General features: G+C 37.8%; 1 protein-coding gene across 1 annotated transcript in view; it reads right to left on the reverse strand.

Moving 5' to 3' along the window:
• Positions 1 to 13,562, reverse strand: part of LOC149833998 (phosphoenolpyruvate/phosphate translocator 1, chloroplastic-like) — a 48,121-nt gene that overhangs the window by 12,475 nt on the left and 22,084 nt on the right. The window contains exons 2-7 of the mRNA XM_090011164.1: positions 11,122 to 11,244; positions 10,860 to 11,012; positions 8,024 to 8,109; positions 7,667 to 7,751; positions 7,393 to 7,512; positions 7,216 to 7,284 (exon numbers count right to left, since the gene is read on the reverse strand). Coding sequence (XP_089867290.1) covers positions 7,216 to 7,284; positions 7,393 to 7,512; positions 7,667 to 7,751; positions 8,024 to 8,109; positions 10,860 to 11,012; positions 11,122 to 11,244 — 636 coding nt within the window. The remainder of the gene's footprint in view (positions 1 to 7,215; positions 7,285 to 7,392; positions 7,513 to 7,666; positions 7,752 to 8,023; positions 8,110 to 10,859; positions 11,013 to 11,121; positions 11,245 to 13,562) is intronic.

The following is a 13,562-nucleotide window of genomic DNA, read 5'->3' on the forward strand; positions in this document are numbered from 1 at the left end:
AAAATACAACACTCCCAGTGTGGATGCTATTGAGAAAGCAAGAACAGTTCAACTGTTACAGTTGTATAAACTGCAGTGAAACAACCGTGACACTTTCATTAACGTGACACCCTTTTCTAAGATCTAGTTATTTAACTAATCCTAGGGATGATGTTTCTATATATATACCTATATATCCATTATTTTTGTAGAATAAGATTTAAGTCTGAGCAGCAAATTGGCCTATTGTTGGCCCATCTTTAAATTCTTGTATAATAGTCTACTGCACTTCTAATCTTACTAAAAGTGAATCTAACTTATTGCTTATGACTTGAATAGTAAATTCCAGGACAAACTAATTAAAGTTGAACGATTAAACCTATACAAAGATTCTCACAAAGCACATATGAACAGACACACCACAGGGAGCACTTTGGAGTGGAGATAATAATAGATCGATAAGAGAATCCTGGTATTAATTCTGTGTAAAAAGGTGAATGTGGATATGATGAACATATAAGTGATCACTTTATTGAAGGGGAAAAGTGGGCATGAAAATCAATTATATAATTTCCTTCTTCGATAGGCATGTATCTATGGATTATATATAGAGAGATTCAGATGGCATATGCTAGCTGTTGGAGAGTATAATTTGCTAATGACATAGGATAAAGTTAATTACCCACTTAGTTCTTAATTTCATAAGGGGGTTTACTGTTTTCATACAACTTGCAAAAGATTGGTGTTTGAGTTGGACTCCCACTGCATAAAAGTTAGAAAAAGTTGGAGAGAAAATTCAATAGGACAAAACCAGTGTTATTAAAAGCCTCACCTTGAGGCGCGTATGCCTCACCTTGAGGCGCGCCTCGCTCTGAGGCGTACGCCTCAAGGCGTATGAGGCGTGCGCCTCAAGGCTTTTGCGCCTTATGCCTGCGCCTCAAGGCACAAAGCCCCTCGCCTTGAGGCGAGGCGCGCTTTTTGCGCCTTGAGGCGTGTTTTTAATAACACTGCTGGTAACACAAAAAGGGGTTCCTTTTCTTGTTAAAACTCTTCTTCATGGATCTTCATTCCTCTTCATCCAATCTCTCTTCAAGTTTTCTCACTCAACTCGTTTCTGAAAAGTTAACTACCTCAAACTTCTTGATTTGGAAGAGACAAATCATTCCTTTTATAAGGAGTCAAGGTCTCTTAGGTCACCTTGATGGAACCACTCTCGCTCCACTCGAATTTGTTACGAGAGAAGAAAAAGATGACAAAGGAGTAAGTTCAATTGTGTATGTCAAGAATGTAGAGTACCTCAACTGGGAAAGGAAAGATCAGTCGGTGGTTGCATATATCACTTCCACCTTGTCCCAAGAGGTCCTTGTTGCAATTCCCGACAATTGTACTGCTCTGCAACTTTGAAAAAAATTGGTTCAAACATATTCACAAGTTTCGCAGGCACGAATGGTTTTTCTCAAGAGGGAATTTCAAATGTTGAGAAAAGATTCCATGACCATCATGGAATATCTAAACAAGATGAAGACTATCACAGACCAACTTGCAGTTATAGGATGCGCGGTGAGTGACAGTGATATGGTGCAACAGACTCTGAGTGGATTGGGATCCGACTACAATATGATAGTCACTTCACTATTGTGTCTCCCTGCCCTTCCTACATTTGATGAGTTGCGAGCAAAATTGATTCAGTATGAGATGACTCTGAAAGGGTTCTCTGAGGAATCTCACATTCACACAAATTCCCAAGAAGTTTTTGCCACAGGAGTGACTTATGGTAGAGGACGAGGACGAGGAGGACAAGGGCGCAGTGGACACGGAGGGCGTGGTCTGCTTCCCACTCCAAATACGTCAGCTCATGCGCAGGGATCAAGAACCATTCCTACTTGCTTCCTTTGTAACAAAAAGGGGCATATCAAAGCGAATTGTTGGCATAATCCAGAGAATAAAGGAAAGGGTCCACATACAGAAAACAAAAGGAAGTTATCAAATAGTGGAGAGATTAAATATCTGCTAATATTTGCCTTGTCAGAGTTGAAATTGAAGCAAAGTGATGAAGGTACTTGGTTTGTCGACTCAGAGGCAGCGACTCATGTGACAGGTGATGCAGGTAAAATTTCTAATCTCATTCCTTATTTTGGAAAAAGTAAGATTGTCACTGGAGATGGATCCCACCATCCTGTTTCTCATGTTGGAAAAACTGTCATTCCCATGTCATATTCCACTCTTACTCTTTCAGACGTTCTTCATGCTCCTGACATTAAGAAAAATATTGTCTCTGTTTCCAAACTTATTGATGATAATAATGCTTCAGTTGAATTCACTCCCTTCTCTGTGCAGGTCAAGGACCTACGCACGAGGGAAACATTTGTTGAAGGAAAGAGATGAGGCAATATGTATGTCTTTGAAGAAGCTCATTGTCATGTTGTTCGCCCTGTCCACCTGAATTCAAAGCCCTCATTAGAGTCGTGTTCATCCTCTTCTGCTAATGTTTTTAGTATTTCTGAATGTAATAAGCCATTCTTATGGCATAGTCGGTTAGCACATTGTGGGAGTCATTTTATTGAGAAACTTGTATCTAATAATCTCATTCCGAAAGAAAGTCTCAATAGGGATGAGAAAAGTCACAAATGTTCCAGTTGTCTTTCCTGCAAAAGTCATGTATTGCCTTTTCATTCCATTAATAAGAGAGCTTCAAAACCTTTTGAGATAATTTGTTCTGATGTATGGGGACCTGCTCCAATTGCCTCTGGATCTGGAAGCAAATACTATCTAATATTTGTTGATAACTATTCTCGATACACTTGGATATATTTCATAAAAAATAAGTAGGAAGTCTTCTCTTTGTTTCAAAATTTTCTTTCCCTTGTCAAAAATCAATTTTCTGAGTTCATTCAATTTTTCCAATGTGATGGAGGTGGGGAATTCTCATCCCGTGATTTTATTTCTTTTCTTCAAAATAACGGAATAGGAAGAAGGGTGTCATGTCCTCACACCCCTCAACAAAATGGAATTGCTGAACGAAAACACAGGCATATCGTTGAAAGTGTCATGAGTATGCTTCATAACAACAATCTTCCCATCAACCTATGGACAGAAGCTTTTCATTTTGCCGTGCATGTGATAAATAGATTGCCTATGGTTGTTCTGGAAAATAAGTCTCCTTATCACTGTCTTTTTGGAACTCATCCTAGTTATTATGATCTGCGTGTTTTTGGATGTGTTTGCTATGTACATATCGATCAGTCCCTGAGAAATAAGTTTCAAGACAAGGCCCAAAAGTGCAGATTTGTGGGATATGCAGATAACTACAAAGGATATAGGTGTTATGATCCCACCAACAAACGCATCAGAACCTCAAGAAACGTTGTCTTTGATGAACAAAATTTTGATCACAGAGCTGACACAACGAATATGCCAACTGAAATTTATTATCCTTGGCTGAGCTCAGAACTTTTTGCTGGCTCCAATGAAGCATGTTCCTCAGACTGTGTGCAACAAGGAGAGGTGTTTGAGAACACTGGGACGTCGGGGTCACAGAATGCAGAGGAAGTACCGGGCAGATACAAAGGTATTGTCTATTCTAGACAGAGACAGAGACCGACAACATCAAGCCATTCAGATCATGTCTCAGTCGCCAATCTTGTGCCTTCTCATACTCTTGCAGCCAGAAAATCAAACTGCATACGACATCCTATTGACAGGTGGGTCAGTTATAACAACTTTTCCTTGGATCTTCAATTGTTTTTAACTGCCATCAATAAGGACGAAGAGCCCATCATGTATTATCAGGCAGCCGCTTCTATGAAATGGGTAGAAGCCATGAACGATGAAATGCAAGCCTTGCATGAATGTGGAACATGGGAAGTTGTTCACAGACCACCTGATAAAAATGTTGTCGGATGCAAATGGGTCTACAAAATCAAATACAAGCCAGATGGAACCATTGAACGATATAAGGCAAGGCTTGTAGCAAAAGAATTCACTCAAGAAGCAGGGCAAGACTATGATGAGACTTTTAGTCCGGTTGTAAGAATGGGAACGATTTGAATCATCATCTCCTTGGTTATTGAACATGGATGGAATTTGAGTCAGCTTGATGTAAAAAATGCATTTTTACATGGGAATTTGAAGGAAGAAGTATACATGGAACAACCCCCTGGATATCAAGAACAAAATTGTAAAACCCATGTATGCAAGCTAAAAGGAGCCATCTACGGCCTGAAGCAAGCATCTCGCTCTTGGTTTGATAGCTTCTCGCTAGAGATTCAGAAACATGGATTTTCACGTTCCATGCTAGACCACTCATTGTTTATTTTTAAAAGTTCGCCTGTGACCACTCTATTATTAATTTATTTCGATGATATTATCATCACAGGAAACTCTGCGGACCACATCCAAGAAATAAAAGACTTATTAGGTCAAAGGTTCAAAATTAAAGATCTTGGAATTCTACGCTATTTTCTTGGTGTAGATGTTGATAACCAGGCTCATGGCTTGACACTCACTCAACACAAGTACATCGTAGACGTTCTCAGCAAGGCAGGCATGAAAGACTGCAAACCTCTGGGAACTCCGAGTGCACTTCATCAAAAACTTAGCGCTCATGATGGAGATCTGTGTGATGACCCCACCAGGTATCGCAGCATAATAGGAATGTTACAATACCTCACATTCACTAGACCTGATATTGTTTATTCAGTCAATCAAGTGTCTCAATTTATGCATGCGCCACGTACTGGACATATGGAAGCAGTCAAGAGGATCCTTCGATATCTGAAAGGGACTATTGGAGATGGATTGATATATTTACCACAGTCATATGGCCAAGACGAGCACGAAATTACTGTATATTGTGATGCAGACTGGGCAGGGGATCCTGACGAACGAAGATCTACATCAGGATATTGTGCCTTCATTGGAAGAAATTTAGTCTCTTGGAGCAGTAGAAAACAAAGAGCTATCGCTAGATCAAGCACTGAGGCTGAATATAGATCCATGGCTGCTGCCACTGCCGAAGTCACATGGATCAGGCATCTTCTAATTGAAGTAGGAGAAAAGATCTCCCACACTACCTTGCTCTGTGACAATCAAAGTGCCATCAACATGTCTTTCAATCCAGTACATCACAGTCGTGCCAAGCACATTGAGATCGACCAACACTTTGTGAGACAGAAGGTTGAAGAAAAAGAGATTGAGCCTGAGTTTGTCAGCACTGAAAGACAGGTTGCAGACATATTTACCAAAGGGTTAACCAAGGACCGCTTTTGGATGCTTAAAAGCAAGTTGTTCATGGTTCAAAACCATAATCAACTTGAGGGGGGGTGAAAAAGGTGCATAGGATCTGACCCGATCCATGTACCCAATCCATGTAACATGTAACGTAACCACGTAACAATTTTTTCATTTATCGGGTCTGGATACACCAGACCCGGACCCAAACTGTAATGTAACTTAAATACACAAGTTAGGTCACGATTTCATTTACTGAAATCGTGACAGTCGTAACTGCTCTCTCTCTCTCTCTCTTCTCTTTCTCAACGCAGGTGCAGCGCAGAGAAAAACTTTCATTGTTGTGGTTGTATTCCTTCAGTTCCAACAATTCCCAATGGAAATATAGTGTGTTGTGGATCTTTATTTCTAGAACGTGTTGTATCGTATTGTATCATATTGTATTTTACCGTATCGTATGATACAATACAATATATATAGTTATTTTTGGGTTTTGTAATACAATATACACTCGTACTCGTATCGGGTGTATCGTATGATAAACCTTTGTATCATGTCATGTCATATCCTACGATACAAAGTGTATTGTACGATACACCGGTGCACTTTAAAAAGGCCGAAAGTTTTTTTCATTTTGGGTTTTAATTACCTTTTGAGGGTCAACTTCTCCATTTGTCTAGAGGCCATTAAAAGTACATTTCCACCGTTTTTTATCCAATGAAGTGGGTTAAGGTAAAAAAAGTGCATTTTCACCATTTTTCACTCAAGAAAATGGGTTAAGATAAAAAAATCTTTATTATGAGTAAAATTACAAAGCTACTCTCCAAAAAAAATTTGCCTCAGAGGGTGCTACCGTCCTACAACCCCCCACCAACTTACCGTGAAGTTAAATCCATGAAAATTAAAGATTTATATTAAGGTAGAAATCAGGCACCACACTCTTCCAACAAAGTTGGCATAAAGTGATTCGGCATGACAATGGTACACTCAAGTAATGAATGAAAACCGATTGAAAATCGAGTGCAACTATTGCCATAATATTTTTGTTTATGTAATATGAAAGTATGAGTCTTGCGGCATGTTCTTAATTGCAAGATATTTAATATTTTGCATTGTTCTTGTGAGATATGCATGCAATATTATCTATCATTCTATATTAGTTGATGTTTGATGATGTCTTATGTGGCTCATAGAGACATAAATGCTTCATATGTGATTTTATGGTTGTATTTTGTAAAATTCATCATTGTTTCATGTGATATGATTTTTTTAGAATTTTTGCTGTTTTTTTATTTTTTAGAATTTTTTATTAAAAATTTATGATACATTTACGATACGATACGATGTTACTATGGGCCCATCCAATACGGGTACCCGATACGATACTTACAACCTTGTGTTATACAGTCATTCCCAAATACAACAAGCCTCTTGATAAAGAGGCACACACAAATAGGAAACTATACCCAAATAGGAAACCACACAAAGAGGCATACACAAATAAGAAACCATATACAAATAGGAAACTACACAGCATGTCAGGTTCTCTGTATGCTGGATCTGAATATTGGATCTGGATCTGGATCTGGATCCAATATCCAGATCCAGCTGACATCATCTCTTAATACCCCCAACCAAACACATACACACAGACGTGTGGTGCATGTGGCAGGGGTGAACATGAGAGAGAGAGAGAGAGATTAAATTAAGGGTATAATGATGTATGCACAAATTTGGGAGTGCCCACACCAGGGCTAGAACAGGCCCGAAACATCCAGAAAAGTACAAGCCTTCTAGGACTGCCACCCCACCTCTGTTACACTCCAATTTGGGCATGAAGAACTAATTCTCAATATTGAACAGGTATATGATCCATAGATTAGCAACAAGGAGACATCATGCTCCATTAAGGCTAGCAAGCTAACCTTTTCAAAGCATGTGGCAACGTGAGGAACAAGAATACAAAAAATAGAAGAAAAAGCATAAACACAAGTGCAAAAGGCTTGCCTGCTGATAAGCATGGAAGTAGAGAGCAGCCAGGAGGGACCTTATAAATACCTCTTTAACATTCAAACCCTGGAACAGTAAAGTTTGTTAACTGGCCTTGTCTGCTGAACTTGCAAAATGATATATCAGATACAGAAAGAAAAGTCTCCAATAGAAAGTGAAGTTTGAAACACTTACAGATGACTGCAGATATGCCGGGGTAAACTTAACACCCTCAGTAAATATGGCCACAGGAGCCAACAAGAAAAATGACATGATTGTTATGATTGAGAAGAGGTTTATGTTATCAAGAGATTCCTGTCAAAGGCGACTCACTACTTCAAAAAGTTTCTAATTAAACAATTGAAGAAGGGAAGATGCATGATAATAAATTCATCAATTACCTAGTGACATGCACTTACACCTATAATCTGTAAAGCTATTAGCAATTTGAAAATTAAATAAGAATTACCTCTTTATTCACCATCAACTTCTTGCTCAATACATTACGAGATTGGTTTGCCAGGTTAGAAGCCATAGCGCTCCAAAAACCGGCCCTGCTTCCGATGTCAGACAACAAATAGGAACAGAATAAGAACTAAGAATGAACCAATATTTTCCAACATAGCTATGACAAAGACTCCACGTGCTTTCCATGCTAGATAATAAAATGTGTAGTTTTATCTTCAGGAGAAGATCATGTTGAGGTTCAGTTGCAGTTGGTTAGGCCAATGATTAGCTTCAAGTGCCAGAAAGACCTTGAGCAACTAAAGGCGAACAAATGCGTTTACATAGACACACAAGGGTGTTAAATGTTTAGTTTGTTTACCAGTTGAAAGAGACTTCAGTCATTGATGCCAATACCACTCCACCAACTATCGGTACGAGGGAAGCAACAACCCAGGGGGTTGGAGGCTGCATGTGCAAGAAAGCGGTAACAAAGTCATTAAATTCTAAAGCAAAAATGGAGTGAACATCTACATATTAAAAATTATATCTCTACAGGATTGGAGCAGCAAATAATGAAAAAAAAGAAATTCTTGGTGGCTCAATATATACATACTTGGCAAATTATATAGCATGAAATTCTAAGGATGAAGCTAGAAAATATCATCAGTACATTCAACAACATACATTGACCAGGACGCTAATCATGGAATGATGATGGACACAAGGGTGGGCTGGTGTATATAAGTTGGAGATTAATGTTATATGCTTAAATACAATCCTGTGGATGGGCCTTTTCCTAGTGTTTCTAAAACTCAAAAAAAAAAAAAAGAGACATGGCTTAAGTCTGCTCAGGTATAAATTTTTAGGTGGATATGGTCCTTCTGAGGCTGAAGATAAATTGTTGCATCTGTGAAAGGATGAATACTGACCATGCTGAGTCCCTAATTCATAGCATAGTCACAGATATCGGCGATATTTTCAAAATATTGAGATATTATCACTGTATTTTCAGCAAACGATATTATAGGTAAAATATCGTGATATTTTGAAAATATTTCCAATTTGATAATATCGCAATATTATCACAAGAATATTGTGATATTCTCATAATAATATCGTGATATTATCAATTATTGTTAATGCTTTTATTTATTTTCTATATTTTAAATTGTTTTTCTTCTTTATTTTGCACTTTTACTTATTTATTTTATTATTTATGTATTTTATTATCTAAACAAGATATTTTTTTATTTTTATATAATTTTATATTTTTTAAACCCCGAGATTTTTCCAAGATTTATCACCAAACCTATAATATCGCGAGAAATAGCCTCATGAGATATAGCCGATACCAATATTTGTGACTATGATTCATAGCAATGTAAAAGTGGTCAAGATCAAGCTGTTTAGTGGATGCATTTTTTTCTTGGAAAAAAGGCCCAGTAAATTACATGTTATTGGCTGTTACCCATGCAACCTAGACAAATATATGCATACTGCTCTCAAGCATCACAGTGTCACTAAATTTACAAGCGTAGTCTAGTGAATATTGCTACAGTCCCTTCACAATGTACAACCTTGCAGATATGCGAACATGCTAGTATCAGAAACAGAAAAGTAGTAAATGTCATAGCACTATTGCTTCCTTGTTTTCTCTGTACTGACTGCATCATTTGGTAGCCCTACAAGCTCTACATATGGAGGATCTGAGAATTCCTCCTGATTATTCTAAAACTTGACAGGGCCCACCTCTCAGTTTGGGGGTGGAGGTGGGGGCGGGCACATGGAGCACAGAATATAGATCAGCCACAAAATAGACATTATGCATCATCAGGCAAATTGATTCACTGAAAAGGACAAAAATGGGATCTTCCCTGAAAGAATAATAGAAGAGAGGCTACTCTTGCACACGTACGCACAAATTTCCAAACAAAATATCAGAATAACTAAAGGGTATTTGCGTTTCTTTTATTGAAGGCCATTGTTGTTTTAAACCCTTGATATATAGTAAAATGTAGAGCTGCGCATGTGATTATTTTTTAACATCAAACACCTATATCATTATCAGCTAACAAAGTAAAGCTATCTGATGATTAGTAGGGAGTAAAGGCTACAAGTTGCCTCCTTTAGGGTTCATAGGCAGACATATGATGGTACAATTGAATGAAACTGTGATTTCTTTTATTTTCTTACTAAAATTGGCCTTCCAACAAAATGGCACCAACTTCACCAGGAATAATATATGCAAATATAAGGCTTATGGTGGAGGATGGCAATTTCACCAACTCTCTTCATGCTTGATCATTTTCAAGTTCTGTGGTGGTGATTTGTGTTGGATACATTGCTAAAGGGTGTTTTCACAGCTCTGAAAAAGTAGAGTCCCTTTTACTGAGTTGTATGTTTCCGAAAAAACAAAGAACTTTTAGAAAAGTAATCACATGTGATATATACACTTGATAATACCATTCCAAAATGAAGCATTATGAATTAATTCTTCAATCTTGGTTAATTCATTATGACATTTGTGAAATAAAAAGCATAAAATTGCCATTTTAGAAACATAATTCATGAATAAGAATTTTAATACAGTACAATAAATAGCCCCAGTCAAAATCTATGATACAGAGCATAAATTAGCTCAAAGAAAGAAATATCCATCAAGTTCAGAGAATTTGGTTGGACACGTGTGCCCGACTCATCTGGTCAAGTAATGTGTCTTTGCCCATGTCCGGACATGTCAACATAAGAAAATAGACCAAATACACATGTTAACATGACACCAACAACAGCAGTCAAGCAAATAAAAGGCAGAAACACTTGAGATTAGCTTTGGCTGCCAACATTTTTATTTGAATCTCTGAAGTACTCAGAATTTTGGGTGGCACCAAGAAAGGCCAATTGCATAAAGTTTGTCATAAGCAGCCAAGCAAAAGCCAAACCACAACATGGTCTTGCTTCAAGCATGTATCCTGGCAGGGTAATCTGTGAATAAGCAACATGGCATAAGCATACAGTAGAAATATGCAAGATTATTATTTTCAAGATCTACTACTATCCCAGCTGCAAAAACACGTTGACCACCTCAAACAAAAGCTCCACTCACAGTAACTATAATATGCTCCAAAACATGGAACAAAATAGTAGATCAATCTGGGAAAACTGCACCAATCAAGTACGACAAGTAATTACAATAAAAGAGGAGACCACAACCTTACCTCTCCAAGGAACATTGCAGAAAGGATAACAGTGAAAAATGGCTCCAGAGCTTTGATTGTGTGCGTGAAGGAAACAGCAACTTTACCAAGACTCATATTGGTAAAAAGATTTCCTGATGCGTGTATAATTGCCAAAGGTAAAATCACCAGAAGCTGAATACATGTTAACAGAACAGCATCAGTATACACTTAAACAAGTGAACATCCAAAAGTGCATCTTAGCCATCTATTTTTGCCAAAAGTAAATAGATCTTCCATTTACCTGTGAGGAGCTAATCTTTGGTTTCTTATACAGGCCAGTTGTCCACATCAAGAGAATAATCACAGTTGCAATGGCAACTTGAAAAGTTGAGATCGTTATTGGAAAAGGATAAACCTTCAAAACCTGTGCAAAGCCCCCACAAACTTTAATAAATTTCCATGCTATTATACAACTGAATGGATATTGCTCCGAACAGACTAGCCTGTCCCAACAAAATCATGCTTAGCTGCCACTCAGCCAGTAAACAAATTGTTTGAACAGAAAAAGGCAGATAGTTCCAATCAAAACCATAACAAAGAGAAGTATTTCATAATTACATGGAATATTCAGCAAAATTACTACTACTAAATATAATCATTGTGATCAACACCAAAACCAATTTTACAAAAAATGGAATAACTGATAGAGAGGGGGGAATAGCCGTGTTTAATTAGTTTACTGTTCCAGGGCATTTTTGTCTTTTTGTGATTATTCATATATTCTTGTCCTTGTATTTATTAGGGTTATTTTTGTCTTAGAAACATTATTCTCATGTTATATAAGCTTGCAGTGAGATGGAATAGGATTACAAGTCCTAAGTGTTTCTAACTTCTTTTCTTTTCCTTCATTACCATCCTTCTCTTCTGCATTCTCCTATCTTTCCGAACCAATCCTGCCAAAATTTAAATCATTACTGGTAAAGAATAACAAGATCAGATATTGAACACGTCACGTTAGTCTCTCTTCCATTCCCTATGTTACAATGGCCCACACATGCTATAAGATGCAAAGGTGTTAGGAACAGAAACAGCATTTTTTTCTTTTTTTTGAAGTCAAGAATGAAAAGTTCCTGTCCTTTTCCTATATTATTTAATAATTTAATATTTTCTTCTCATCGCCCAGAGGCAATGAACCAATATGAGAATTTCGTTGGGGTGTTCCCTACTGAGCGACGCGTTGTACTCTCTAGGCCCGGAGGCAGTGATAAATGGGCAAGGGTTGCTAGGTCGTCGCCCAGAAGCGACGCGTCACACCGGCGCCCGGGTGTGGTGTCAAATAGGCAAGGGTTCCCTCACTTTGTTGGACGGGTGGGGGTAAAGAAGTTAGTCCAAGACCATAAAATTAGGTTAGCCACTTGGAACATAGGGTCTTTAACTGGTAAGTTGGTAGAGTTAGTAGATGTTATGTGTAGGAGAAAGATTGATATTTTATGTCTTCAAGAGACCAAATGGGTAGGTGAGAAAGCTAAAGTGATAGAACCTTGGGGATATAAGATTTGGTATACAGGAATAAATAGGAATAGGAATGGAGTAGGGATTGTTATGAGTCGTCAGTTTATAGATAATGTAGTTGAGGTCCGTAGAAAGGGTGATAGAATTTTACTTATTAAATTAGTATTAGGTACGGATATTATTAATATTATTAGTGTTTATGCACCTCAAGTAGGTTTAGATGATTCCATTAAGCATCAATTTTGGGAAGATTTAGATGGAGTAGTACAAGGGATATCTTATGGAGAAAAGCTTTTCATCGGCGGTGACCTTAATGGACATGTAGGCATTAGTAGGGATGGATTTGAGAGTATCCATGGAGGCTATGGTATAGGAGAAAGAAATGAAAGTGAAGAAAGGATTTTAGATTTTTGTTTGTCCTATGATATGATCTTAGCAAACACTTGGTTTAGGAAGAGGGAGTCTCACCTAGTAACATTTAAAAGTGGGGTTAATACGAGTCAGATAGATTTTTTCCTACTTAGAAAGAGAGATAGGGGTTGTTGCATCGATTGTAAGGTTATACCGGGAGAAAGTGTAGCTACACAACATAGAGTCTTAATTTTAGATCTTAGAATTAGACAATGCCGCAAAAAGGATAGACATAGGATAGATCCTAGAATTAAGTGGTGGGCACTGAAATGAGCTAAACAAGGAATGTTTGTATAGCAGGTAGTTAAGGAAGTTGATTGGTGTCTCGAGGAGGATTCAGAATCAATGTGGAATAAGATAGCGGGTGGCATGAGAAAAGTAGCTAAGGAGGTATTGGGTGAGTCGAAAGGCGGTGCACCACTAGGTAAGGATACATCATGGTGGAACGAGGATGTCAAATTAGCTATTAAGGTTAAAAGAGAGTGTTATAGAAATCTAAGTAAGAGTCGTGATAATGAGAATTTGGAGAAGTATATGATAGCAAAGAAGGAAGCTAAGAAAGTTGTTCGAAACGCGAGGGCTAAGGTATATAAGGAGGTTTATGACAAGTTGGATACCAAAGAAGGCGAGAAGGATATTTATAGGCTTGCAAAGATGAGAGATAGGAAATCGAAGGATTTGGGTATGGTTAGATGTATCAAAGATGAAACACAAAGGGTTTTAGTCAAAGATGAGGAGATTAAGGAGAGATGGAAAGATTATTTTGATAAGCTATTTAATGATAGTCATGCTCAAGATCTTGGAGACTTCTCCATTCCT

The sequence above is a fragment of the Nuphar pumila genome, chromosome 6 (genome assembly GCF_984573655.1).
Source record: "Nuphar pumila chromosome 6, dmNupPumi1.hap1.1, whole genome shotgun sequence".
Classification (NCBI taxonomy): domain Eukaryota; kingdom Viridiplantae; phylum Streptophyta; class Magnoliopsida; order Nymphaeales; family Nymphaeaceae; genus Nuphar; species Nuphar pumila.